This window comes from Populus alba, chromosome 19 (assembly GCF_005239225.2).
Source record: "Populus alba chromosome 19, ASM523922v2, whole genome shotgun sequence".
NCBI lineage: Eukaryota > Viridiplantae > Streptophyta > Magnoliopsida > Malpighiales > Salicaceae > Populus > Populus alba.
In genome coordinates, this window is record NC_133302.1 from 3,429,186 (window position 1) to 3,442,607 (window position 13,422).

General features: G+C 37.1%; 1 protein-coding gene across 1 annotated transcript; it reads right to left on the reverse strand.

The window, feature by feature from the left end:
* Positions 1 to 2,849: 2,849 nt before the first annotated feature.
* On the reverse strand, positions 2,850 to 8,528 carry LOC118050571 (citrate-binding protein; the record flags this gene model as incomplete). Its single annotated transcript, XM_035060956.1, has 2 exons — positions 2,850 to 3,239; positions 8,322 to 8,528. Coding segments are annotated over 2 exons (597 nt in total), but the record flags the coding sequence as incomplete, so codon positions are not given.
* Between the last annotated feature and the right edge of the window lie 4,894 nt (positions 8,529 to 13,422).

Genomic DNA, 13,422 nt, shown 5'->3' on the forward strand with positions numbered 1-13,422 from the left:
GGTGCAAAAAATGGCCATGTCTTCAATCAGTCACAAGTCTTCAATTTACTGCCACAATTCTATATATGTAAACGTTATATCTGTGTTTATGTTAATAATTAATTCTAATATTTCATCAATTCTCCTTATAATATAATATCAAATTCATGTTAATTCATACGATTAATTACCACTTCAATGGTTTAAAATGATAATAATGTCATTATAATAAATTAATCTAAATCAAGGTATTTTTTCCTGAAAAATAAATAAAAATAAATAAATTTTTTCCATGCAATTGAAACTGAAAATTTTGTTGACTAACACTGAAAAAAATTACACATTAAGCTCTCTTTGTTTATCTAATGACACAATCTGAATGGCCAACATTTCCTACTAATTTTCACAATCATAAACTGTTTGGTTCCTAAGAAAAACATCCCAAGAAAACAATTCCATCCAATTTCTCAGCATGCAAACAGGCCCTAATTACAAAGAAAGAAAAGAAAAGAAAAGAAAAGAAAAGAAAATATGCTCTGTTTGGCTATTCAAAAGAACATTCAAAAGAAAAATCGATCATTCCCTCAACATCCAAACAGATCCTTAAAAAAAAACAACAGAAAACTAAAGTCGATGGTTATACATTGCAAATGCACCATGCGTAACACCATCACCACGAGTGCCGCCGCTGACATTTCTACCACCACGATGACGACGGCCACCGTTAATTCTCCGCCCTCGGTGATTATTCCTTCTAATGCCACCGTTCCTGCCGTTCTGCCTATGGTTCCTTCCTTTCCTCCTCCTCGCTGGAAACCTGCCAGCCAGCGACGAATTCAGATCCGCAGGCCCAATCGCGTTCGCAGGAGACCACGTCGCAGCCTCAAACGACGTGTCTTCGACTTTATCCTCGAATCCAGCAACAAGAATCCCGTCCAGTCCATGAACAGCAATGCCAGACCCAAGAAAAAGATCCGGAACTGAAACCCGAACCCGATTGACCAATATGGACCCATCAACGGTACCGTTTAGCTGAGCCAGAGTGTTAGTAATCAAGAGACGGTGGTTCGGCACCAATGAATCAATGTAGGTACCACCAGAGGCGGCGGTTAGGTTTCTCAAGTCTGACGTGGAGAGGCGAGAGGGAGACACGTGGAGGAAGAGGGATTTCGTATAGTGAGGAGCAGTGGAGGCGAGGTCAACAGAGAGGAGGAAGGTGGATAGCTGAGCCAGACACGTGGAGGAAGGTGGAGGCTGGTCGGCCATGGGGCGCGACTGTCAAGGCGTGCGGGCTTCGGTCCCGGTGTGGTGCGCGGCGGGTGGTCGGCCAATGTCCTCAACGGCGTGTGGGTTTCGGTCCGGTCGGTAGGAGAGGGGGACAAGCACCATTTAAATAAGCTTTCTTTTTTCCTTGTTTTCTGCTGCCTGTTCGGGGGGGAAGGGAAGAAGAAAGGTGAACAGTGCCGTTCAAAACGGCACCGTTCGGTCCTCTTTTTTTTTTTTTTTTTTTTTATGTATGAAACGGCGTCGTTTTGGAGCAAACGCGTCGTTTCATTTAAAAAAAAGGCGCCAGAAATATGTTTTTTCAAATCAGTCCTTAATTTGTCCTTTGTTCTATTAAGTCCTCAAATCTAATCCTGATTTCAAGGATAAAATTCAATTGCACCCCCCGCTAATTTCGGCCTCCACCCCTCAAGTCGGCCGCGTTTTCCATTCTAATCCCTGGCCTCTGTTTTGTTCAATTACGCCCTCAATTGATTAATAAACTTCCAATTTCTTCAATTAGGCCCCTGGACCGAATAATTTCAGCCCCTCCATTTACGCGCCTCTTCCAATTTGGTCCCTGGTTTCGGATTTTCTTAATTAAGTCCCTAATTGGCCATTAAACTTCAATATTTATGCAATTAAGCCCCTGATTTGGCCTAATAAATTCCAAAAAAATATATTTTGGCCCCAAAACTTAAATTTCTTCTGATTAAAGCCCACATTGACTTAAAAACCAATTTTTCTTGCAATCAAAACCCCTATAAAATCCATTAAAAATCCAATTAAGTCCATAAACATCCAAATTTGGGCTTTTCTCCTCAAAATTCAAAATTTCTTATCCCTCAGGGCTCTCATCATCCAAGAATATACTGTAAAAATCCGATCTTGGTATTTTTTAACCTCCTTGACCAAATCTTCCAACCATTTTCCGAGCGCTCCTGCCTCCTGTTATTTTTCTAACCTTCTTTGGCTATTTATATTATTTTTTTGTGGGGACCCAAAAATGGGTTACAACAACTGTCATAGCCTACTTAGATATCCTGCCTTGACAAATGCATGGAGGATGCTATTATGACTGCTAAATCTTTAATATTTGTATTTAGCTGAATGAATTTCTATAATATATTGGAATCATAAAAAAACAGATTAGGTCTAGATAACATCCAAATTAATTTAAATCAATGGCTACTGTGATTATTTTTATATTATCAGGATGAACACAAATAATACTGTTAATTATACCCATGTTAACTATAAATTATTATAATGTCGTCATAGATAATAGCTGATGGGCTCGCAATAGAAGCTCTAGTTAAGAGACTCTTAATAGCTGCTGCAATTTGTTTATAAATATGTCGACCTCAATAAAACAAAATAATATAATTAACTAAGTCAATTGGATTAATTAAAAGTACTGCCGATTCGAGCGCGCGCGCGCATATATATATATATATATTGATCAAAGATTAATTTAATTAAGTCTATTACAGAGACAAAGATTAAAATCTTTGAAATGAGGAGAGCAAATAATATTTAATGTGAAGTAGTTGAAATGTCTTCAATAATTCATGTTCCATGATGATTAAATCAAGGATACATAATAATCAATCACATTTTTTCAATACTTTGATCCCCTTCCAACGAGACTCCATGTAATAGGAATCATTATTTTGGGCATAAACACCACATTTGAAGGCATGAGATGTGCCCCCACGGCCATCTGCCTCTATTTTAAGGGTGCCATTGATGTAAACCTTTACCTTTGCCGAGTCAACATCATGAACAACATTTAGACGAAACCACTGGTCATAGATGTTTGGAACCAAGACCGGACCTTTATAGTACATGAGCGAGCCATTGTAAACCCTAACCATTAGGGTTGTAGGACGAGGGGCACTAGCTCCAAAAACTTGCATAATGCACACGCCTGATGTTCCATAGGGCACGTAGCCGTATCCTTCAAATTGCCAAACCCCGGATGAATAGTTATATCCCTACAAGAAGAACAATGATTAAGCAATCTTGGTTAGTTTAGTTTAGTTTTTTTTTTTTATATATATATATGTAACTAGTGAAATGTATTAAAACGCCAAAAGATGACGGGAATGAGGAGTTACAAATCTGCAAAAACACACAGATGTAGCGAAAGAACCAAATGAAGAAGAAGAAGAGGCCAAAAAACCACAAGAACAGAGCAACAGCCTTAGCATGCAGGTTTGCCTCCACACAAAACAGAGCTGCCAAGCTAAACTAGTTTAGTTCAACTACTATGTTGTCGGTATGCAAGAAAACAAGGGCCTTATGCAGGTTAAAAACTTAAAGTTCTGTTCAATATGTAGCTTCTAGCTATTAGTTAAATAATCTAATAAAAAAATAACACACCTACCCTTTAGAAAGAGGTTAAAACCAACATAACAAAAAATAATCCAAATCTAAGTAAAAGAATAATTAAATATAAAATTTGTCGCACGTCACCCGCGCGGCATCGGCTTGGCAATTTTTCATCTTGTTTTGCTTGATTTGATTCATTGAGAGTTGTCACCTAGTATTTAATTGAGGGTTACTATGTAAGTTCATAATTCTTAACCGTGAGCAAATCAAAATATTAATTTTTTATTTATTTTTGCGGTCCTAAAAAATAAACTTCCATAAAAAAATAAAACAAACATACATTCATTTTTATTATGTTTTCACATTCACCCATTACATATTACAACATAATTAAAATTCAAATAAATCAAATACAATTTAAAAATTACAAAAATAACCCCATAAACTCCAAAAACTATCAAACGCCTTCTCTAATCCACATGAATAGTGGCGGCGCGTCTACCTCACTTGCCCCCGCCACTGGCGGCACGGGAGTTCACGCACCGCTTTAAGAAACTCCACGAAAGCAAGGGGATCCGGGACAGCTTCCCCCCCTCTTCCTTTCCTTGCCGGCGGTGACCTGTAGAACAGGAAAAGAAATACACACAATAGTCAATTTTAGTTTTTTATTTCTTGTTTATGGATCAGTTTTTTGGTCTACAGATCCACCTTTTCTTTTGGTTTCTCCTTCTCTATTTCAGGTGGCAGCAGAGCTGTGGGTGTCACCGCTGGCGAAAGGGACAGCGGTGGGCAAGGTGTTGATGGTCTTCATTCCTGTTGGTAGTAGTGGCGTTTTGGGCTTGCTGTTGTTGCCTGCAGCCACTGGCGTTGCTGTGGAGATGGGAGAGGTTGCTAGTGGTGTTAAGGCTGAGGAATGGACAGATCGGTGGATGTCGGTGTGGTGGTGGGAACGGTTGTTGGCTATGTGGGGGCTGTCGTGTGTTGGCCACTGCTAGAGGAAGCTTCGGTGTTGATGGAGATGAAGAGATCAGGGAAGATAGGGACGCGGCCGGCGAGAGGGGAGAGCGAAGGGGAATGAATTTGGTTTCTGTCCGCCATGTGGCTAAGTTGTGGTGGAGGAGAAGCTGGGTCTGCTCGAGTTAGATGAAAGGGAGAGGTTGTTGGTTTTGTGAGATGGGAGGCTGTGAGCGAGGGAGATGAAGATGGTGAGCGGCGGCTTGGGGGAAAAATAATGAAAGCTAGGGGGAAAGGGGCAGTAGGCTTGGCAAAGATAGAGTTTTCGGGTTAGGTTTTGGGTTTATTGTGTTTTTTTTTTCTTCAAAATGACCCCCTCTTTGTGTGTTGTAGAGACTAGTATTTATAGGTTTTCAAACTTGGTCCCTCAACTTCTTTTTTTTTTTGCAAATTTGATTTTTCTTATTTTTTTGGATTTTTCTTAATATCAATATCGACTTGAATGAGGAAAATCGGTGATTTTAAAAATAACGCGTTAAAAGTCGAACGCGTTCTAAAAACTTTTGAAAATTTAAATTCTTTTGAGACGTTGCTAAAAATTCTAAATGATGCAAATATATTAAAAAACATAGTTTTTTGGATTTTCGATGTTTTTTGCTATTTTTGGATTTTTTTTATGAAAATTTATCAAAGCATTGGTCAAAAATTGGATAGCAACAAAATTAACTAAGAAAAAAAAAACAAAATCTTTTACACTTAATTCTAAACTTAATTTGAGAGGGTTGTCATAACCCAATTTTGGGTTATTCCCCAAATTTCACTTTTTTGAAAATAAAAAATAAAAAAAAATAAAATAAAGGCCGGCAATGTGGAGAAAGCTGATAAAAAAGAACCGCAAAAATAGGCAAAAATCGAAGGTCAAATTAAATGCAAATTCGAAGGTCAAATTAAATGATTATTGGATGAATTTGCATAAAAATTAAGTCCAATGACATAATTAAATTTTTAATGGGCCATTTTGATTTAATCATGGGCCAAATTAAATTTTAATTATGTTTAAGAATTAATTTGGGTCCAATTGAAGGATTTAATTAAGTGCAAGGACTTAATTATACTTTAAATGGGTCAAATTAATTTGGGGGCTTAATTGGTGAAAAATTAAGTTTGAGAGCTTAATTTGGACTGAATTGAAAAGATTGAAATTTTAAGACCAAATTTAATTTTTACCAAGTCAATTGAACACAAAAAATTGAGGCACCAATTTGGAAACCCGAAAAAATGTTTTGCCTATAAATAACAGTTTTTAACTCATTTTGTGGGGGGGGGGTATTTTGTAATTTGAAGGAGGGAACACAAAAGGGAAAAACCCTAAAAAACTGAACTGATTTCCTCTCCTTCACGAAGGCCAGCCGCCCCCCAGTGTTTTTTTCATTTTTCCGACCCGGAGCCACGCACGGCCTCCTCCACCCGGTTGGGATTTTTCTCTCCCAAAACAGCAGCTGCTCCCCACGAGTTCGCCTCTCTCCCTGCGACCCGTCTCCCTCTCAGCCAAGACAGCCCTTCCTTTTCGTTATTTTCATCTTCTTCTCCCTTAACCAGCTGCCCCTTTGGCTGCGTTTCTTTCAAACCAACAGCCCCCACAGACCGGTCTCCGGCTCCAAAACAAAGTCGCTGCTCATCACCATCTTCCCCTCACCTCTCTCTCGGTTGCAGCCAAAACAGAATGAATCGGAGCAACCACCACATCCACCCAGCGTCCTCTCTCCTTCTCCAACACACCGATCTTCCCCTCTCTCTCAGCCATCAGCTTCTCTTCAATCGGCCATAAGACCGGACGCCAGCCCTCACTCCAGTCGCCCACCATTTGGGCAAACCAGCGGGGTCTCTACATCGGCGCCGCCTGAAGAAATAGCTCCACCGTAGCTTCAACAGACCCAGCTGCAACAGTGCCCGCAGGCCGGCCACCGAACGGAGTCCTGCACAGAAGCAAGCCGTCGTCTTCCTCCAGCGCTCCTTCCACAGCAGCGACGCCCCTCTGGTTCGGGTCCTTTTCCTTGCAGGCGATTTGAAACGGAGAAGAAGAGAGGAACCACGGACAGGGAACCAAAAAAAATTAAAAACAGATCTGCAAAACATAAGAAAATGAAAGACTAAACTCGACTGTGTTGTGTGATTTCTGTCTTGCAGGTACCGGTGTTCCTCACAGCCGGCAGGGAAGGGAAGAGAAGGAGAAAACGGCTCAGATCCGGCCATCTCCATTTGCTTTCGGCGGCGCGTGGGCTCACGCGCCGCCAGTAACGATGGCGCGTGGGAGGACACGCCACCAGTGTACAACGATCACAGAAGATGCCCAGAATTCCCCAGCACTGTTCCCGAAGCTATTTTGGAATTTTCAAATGTTGCTGTGTATATTTGGGCACTGTTGTGTTTTGATTTATTTGATTATTTTTTTTCTTTGTTATGTTGTAAACATGTAATTGTGGACATGCAATTGTGGGTGAGTCAGCATAATAAAAGGAGATGTGTGTGTGTGTGTTTTTTATTATTATTATTTATTGAATTATAAAAATAAAATAAAAAAGACAAAAAGAATTAATTGTTTAATTTGAACATGCACAAATTCTAAGGATGGATAAAATCATGTTGTATTTTCCATGAAAATGTAAGAACATGTTTCTACATATATTCTGGGAATTAATAACTGATGTATCGTAGCCTTAGAAGTGGGCTAAAATTCTATTTTAGAAATTACATCAAGCTCACGAAGCTTGAATGCGGTGCGTGTATTTTGTTTATGAATTTTTTATGACGAGACAACAAAGAACAAAGAAGGATTTAATATTTTGATCGGATCAAAGGTGTAGAAGTATAAACTTGTACGGAAGTTGTATTTCTAAATTCCGATGAAAAGACAATTTTTAAAACTTCTTTAACACATCAAGTCCACGGAGCAGCTTATCTCAGGTAGGGTGTGTTAGGGGTGCTAACACCTTCCCTAACCACAATCAGTCCCTTACCCGCGAATCTCTGACCATGACCAGTCCACCAGGGTTTCCTAGTAACCTCAATTAAATACTAGGTGGCGACTCCTAGCGAACCAATTCAAGCAATACAACAACGAGACATAAATCGCCAGCCGATGCCGCGCGCGGGGATTTTTCGACGTGCGACAAGGGTCTTGGATTTCGACTAGTTATAGTCATCTAATCTGTCTATACATAGAATCATTTAATAAAATTTTAGCTATATCCAACCATCAAATCTAAAACTATAATTGTTTTTATTTAGCTACACATTTGAATTATTTAGGCTTCTTTCATTCCACGTCAAAATTATATTTACACACGTGCGTGACCACCCCGTGTGTGTGTGTGTATATAAAGGATAGTTCGAGATCAAGTGTGTATTTGATACATGTAACCGGAAGATCAAATTGAAATGTTATATGGGATTATAACTCAAAACCTATCTTTTATAATAGAAATAAATAAATAAAATTAACAAGCCTTGCAATGAGCTTTGTGGCTCAATAGCACCCATGTTTCTCTTTTGATGAGTTATTGCGTTTGAATCTCTCCCTTGTAGTAAGAAAAACATGATCAAATAAACCTTCCAAATAAAAAAAAAATGTATTTTTATTAATCTCAATCGCCTAGGCGACTTGGGTGTGCTAGGTTTATGTTCCAAGAAAGGAATTAAAGAAATTACTTGTATTCACCTAGTTCCCGATTTAAAATTATATTTGTGTACGTGTGTAGATAGTGTTTAATATTTCCTACAGCTAGTCTTACCTGTATAGCTATCTCAGTACGAGGTTTTGTTTGACTAGTAAGAGTGTGAGGTTTGTCCGTGGAGTAAACCCAGCATTTATGAACTCCATCGACAAAGCTATAGCGCTGATCTTCAGGAACATCGTAAGGCTTCTGAATATGGTAGTATGATAGATTTAGCGGGAGGGAAATTAAACCATTTGTAGGGTCAACAGGTCCCCATGCCAAGGTTTAAAATGGGATGAATTAGAAAACCTAAGAAGAAGAAAGCTGAAGCATCGAAGGAAAAATATGCCATTCTTCCTTGAAACCTAAGTAGTTAGCCTGGTTATATATAGGACAATGGGGGCTTGTAAATTGGGAGAGGACTAATATATAGAAGACTGGGATATTATTTTATTTTTTATATATTTTTTGAGACAATTGTTTCCATACAAAAGGGTGTCACACAACTTCAAATCTTGTCATAGGGTGTGCAATATCGTTGGCTTTAGCTAACATTTGCGTTTCACTTGAGAGAAAGTGCGACCAATTTCTATAATCTCCAATAAAACATAACTTTACAGGAAAAAAAAGTCTCCTTCAACCCAATGATAATATTTTAAAAATTAGTTCCACCTAAAATATTAAATTATTAAGTTAAATAATAAAATATAATTTATATTATTCTCTAAAATTCATATTAATCCAAATTAACACTAAATATCCAAATTAAATTAGTGATGCTGACAAAAGCATAAAGGACAGTAAACAAGCGCGCAAAAAAAAAAAAAAAAAAGAGACAAAATTGATAAGCAAAAAAAATTGCAAAACATGAAGTATAAATATGCAATTTTATTCTCTAAAATAAAGACGACTAACAAAGTATGTCTCTTTAAGAGATATAATTTTTTTTTGAATAGGCTATAAAATCAAAATCTACTATTTAATAATATCATAATCCTAAAACAGAAAGGAAAATAAAATAAAATTCAAAATAAAATTATTTTTGTCAATCTCATACTTAAATAAAAGGCTTACAATAGTTTAAATAGTTTCATCACCAACCTCATCCATTAAGGAAAACAAATATGCAAATAATAAAAATTAAAGCCACTATCTAGAATTAAATAAAAAAATATTAAATAAAATATCTTTTAGATCTAATTTCATATTAAAGGGGATTGTAGAACCTCTTAGAAATACATAAAGTTAAATAAAAAGTGAAGTAGGAGGAAGTGCAACAAGGACAATAGCAAGCGCAACAAGGACAATAGCAAGCATAGAAAAATAAGAAATTAGCTTAAATATGGTTAAAACACAAAAAACTCTAAAATCTTATTTTATTTTTGAAATATCAATCTTATAAAGTCTGCCCTTCTAGTAGGTTTACATGTTTTTATATAGGCTTGACAGTGACCTTAACAAGGTAGCAAAAATTAAAATCATAAAAATCATAAAATTTTAAAAAATAACAAAACATAGTCAAATAAAATATTCAAGCTTAATAGATGGACCAACAAAATAGTCCAAATCATCAATTAGGAATTTTCTATAAAAATTTGAGCTCAATCAAATAAAGAGCTAGAAAATTATGACTTCTTCTACCTATTATGCTAATTCGGTGTAATTAAACTTTTTCTTAAATCTAGTCTTGTTTACTTGTTTCATAAAATTATTTGCTAGGCTATTTGATGTAGGTTTCCATATTACACTATAAAATAACATGTATAAAACCTTTTAGCAAAATTTTAACACAATCTAACAAATAAATTAAAAGTTATGGTAATTTTCACAACACAACATGCCAAAATCTCTTCTTAAGCTTGGAATAGTCCATATTATGTGTAAACACATCAGCAAGGTCAATTGGAATAAACTGGTATATGATTTTTTAAAATCTCTTACATTAATACTAATGTAGAATACATAATTTTATAACACTCCACTCCACTAGCAAGATATTGTTCGCTTTAACCCACGGGTCTCACAAATTTATTCTTGGCAGCCATGCATGGCCCCAAAGCACGTCTTATTAGGCAAGGTGAGCATGCTCATTGTCGATACACGACGTCGGGCGACGGCTCCGCTCATTTTGTTTATTTAACAAAATGATTTTATTTTGATTGGTTGAAACGAAAATTTTATTGGAGTCGCCATCTAGTAATTTGAGGGAACTAGAAATCCCAAATTAGACACTGGTTCCAAAGATTCGGGTATTGGGTTAGTTATGATTAAGGGAAGGTAGACACCACCCTTAAAACATCCTTTCAAAAGAAAAGTTACCCTTACTTGTGTGTTTTTTATTTGATTTAAATGCTATTATATTTTGAGCTTATTTGCAATTTTGTTTTTTTTAAATAGTTAACGTCGGTCCCTAAAAATAGGAGACACGTTAAAAAATGACATCAGTCCCTAAAAATAGAAGACTTGTCTAAAATATCGACGTTTAACCCTAAAAAAGAGATTTACGTCTGAGTTACCAAAACAATTATGGACATAATCCATATTTGGTATTTAAACTTTTGACATCGATCCTTTTCTAAAAAAGAGACGTGTCGATAAACAATATTTCTTTATAAAATAAAAATTATTTTTATATCGTTTGAGGAAATGGGTATAACCGTATTTCATAATTGAGGCTTTGAACCCACGAACGATAACACGATAGGATGGGTGTTGGACCCGCATTGTTTTTCTTTTACATTTATTTTTATTTGTTTTGTTTTTACTTGCAAGAAAATTTATATACAAAATAAAAAATGTTAGAAATAAAAAAAAATTACCCGAGTGCCGTTGTATAGGTAAAAGACTGAAATACCCTCGGATTTCTCGAAAAATTATGAAAAACTTGTGGCTCACGCGCGGCTACTGTTGGAGGCGGCGAAATTTTTCGGCGAGCTTTCTGGCCAACCGATGGTCGATTCTGGTAGATCTGAGGTCGAGGATTCCGATGGTGGTGGTCTCGACGGCCGTTGATGGCTGACGAGGGAGAATCAACGACTTGAAACTTCGGTAACCTTTTTCCAGCCAGATGAGGTGGAGGAAACGATGAAAAACACCGGGGTTTTGGTTTTCAGGAGATTGGCGACCTTTCTGTGGTGTTGCGGAGGCTGGAGACGACCGGAGATGGGAGATCGGAGGAGAGAGAGAGAGAGTCGCCGGCGAGAGGAGAGAGATGCTCTGAGATTAGCTACGGTGTGAACGCGTGCATGGTATATCGGTACCGCTGAATACGGTGCGCCGTTGGATCTCGGATGAAACGATCGGACGGCTGTGATTGGCTGGATCTGCAGGTTGATCGGACGGTCTGAATGAGCAGAGGTGTTGATCTGGTGTGGTGCGGTGCACCGAAAGCTCGGTACACCGGGTGACGTGGCGCAACGAGATCAAATCTTGGATTATTTCAACGGCTGAGATGTGTTGGGATATGTTTGGTATTTTTTAATTTGTTTTTTTTTTAAAAAAAACAGTATCCTGCTCTCGTGAAGAAAAACTAAAAAAAAATAGGAATAGTAACATCAATTCTTTCTCTTCTTTTCTGCTTATCTCCCATTTCCCTTTGCTCGTGGCTATTTATAGCCACTAGCAGGGGACAACGAGCATCTTCTTCGTTTATAATTCACCTGCTCAGCCAACTGCCCCGCCGATCATCCAACTGCTCCGCTGACTTGTATTATTATTTGTTTTTTATTTTTTATATATATAATAATAAATATTTATATAGGTAAAATAAAAAGCTCAAATTAGTATTAGAAAAAAGCTCGTTTCAACCGCTAACACAAAAAAATATTTGATGGGTATCAACCCAGTAAACTGGGTTTTAACCGAAAAATGATGGTTTGACCCGAAAATGATAGTTTTGACTCGAAACAACCCGAAACTCATTTTTTACCTTGGTCGACATGGTTTGACCCATACTGACCCGGTGAACTCGGTTTTGGTCGAAAATGACGGTTTTGACCGAAACAGCCTGAAACTCATTTTTTACCCTGGTCGACATGGTTTGACCCGGTGGACTTGGTTTTGATGAAAAGATGCGGTTGACTCGAGAAAAATATATTTTTGAATTTTAAACTTTTTCTTAATTTTTTTGGATTTTCATAAATAATAATAGAAATAAAATAACATTAAAGAAAATCTTTGTGAATCCAAAATTGGGTTACAACACTCATATAAAGCTTTCCTCCAAGTCCTTACCCATTAATGTGGGATATTATATAATCCATCATTCTTAAAGAACCCGACGACCCCGTTGGCACCATCGGATAGCCAGTGAGCCGGGCTCTGATACTAAATGTAACACCTCACCTCACTAGCAAGATATTATCCACTTTAACCCATGGACCTCACGGATTTATTCTTGGCAGCCACGCATGGTTCCAAAACATGTCTTATTAGGGAAGGTGAGCATACTCATATAAGATATTTTCTCAAGTTCTAACCCGTTGATGTGGGATATTATAAATTTAGTATCCGATTAACGCGATGTCAAGTGGGGTCCTTGACATAAAAAATTGGAGTCAAATTGCTCCGTGGAGCTTGCATCATGTTCTGCATAACTATAACTTCACTTGTCCATCAAATTTCGTTTTCGTACTAAAATAACATGGCATTATCTGTCACAAAAGAAACCATTTATAAAAGCAAGTTTGGTAGAGATTCTCCTAAATTTCGGTCCATGCATCTAATGCTTATATTACAGCCGGCCTTTGCTAACTCATTATTTGTTTGACTTATTTACATCACATCTTTTGGAAGTTTTATGGAGAGAACATGAAGCATTCTCTCTCTCTCTCTCTCTTTTACATACTTAAATAAATATCTTTTTTCTCCATATAACCAAGGTGGTTGGTAGCTGATGTATGATAAGCCAAGGTGATTGGTAATTGATATCTACAAAATGTTTTATTTGATAGAATTTTGGATTTTTACATGTTAATAAGTATCTTTTTTTGGAGTTAGAATAATTATATATATACATCTTTTGGAAATTTATGGAGAGAACATGAAGCATTCTCTCTCTCTTTCTCTTTTATATGCTTAAATAAATATTTTTTTTCTCCATATAACCAAGGTGGTTGGTAGCTTATGCATGATAAGCCAAGGTGATTGGTGATTGATATCTACAAAAATGTTTCAT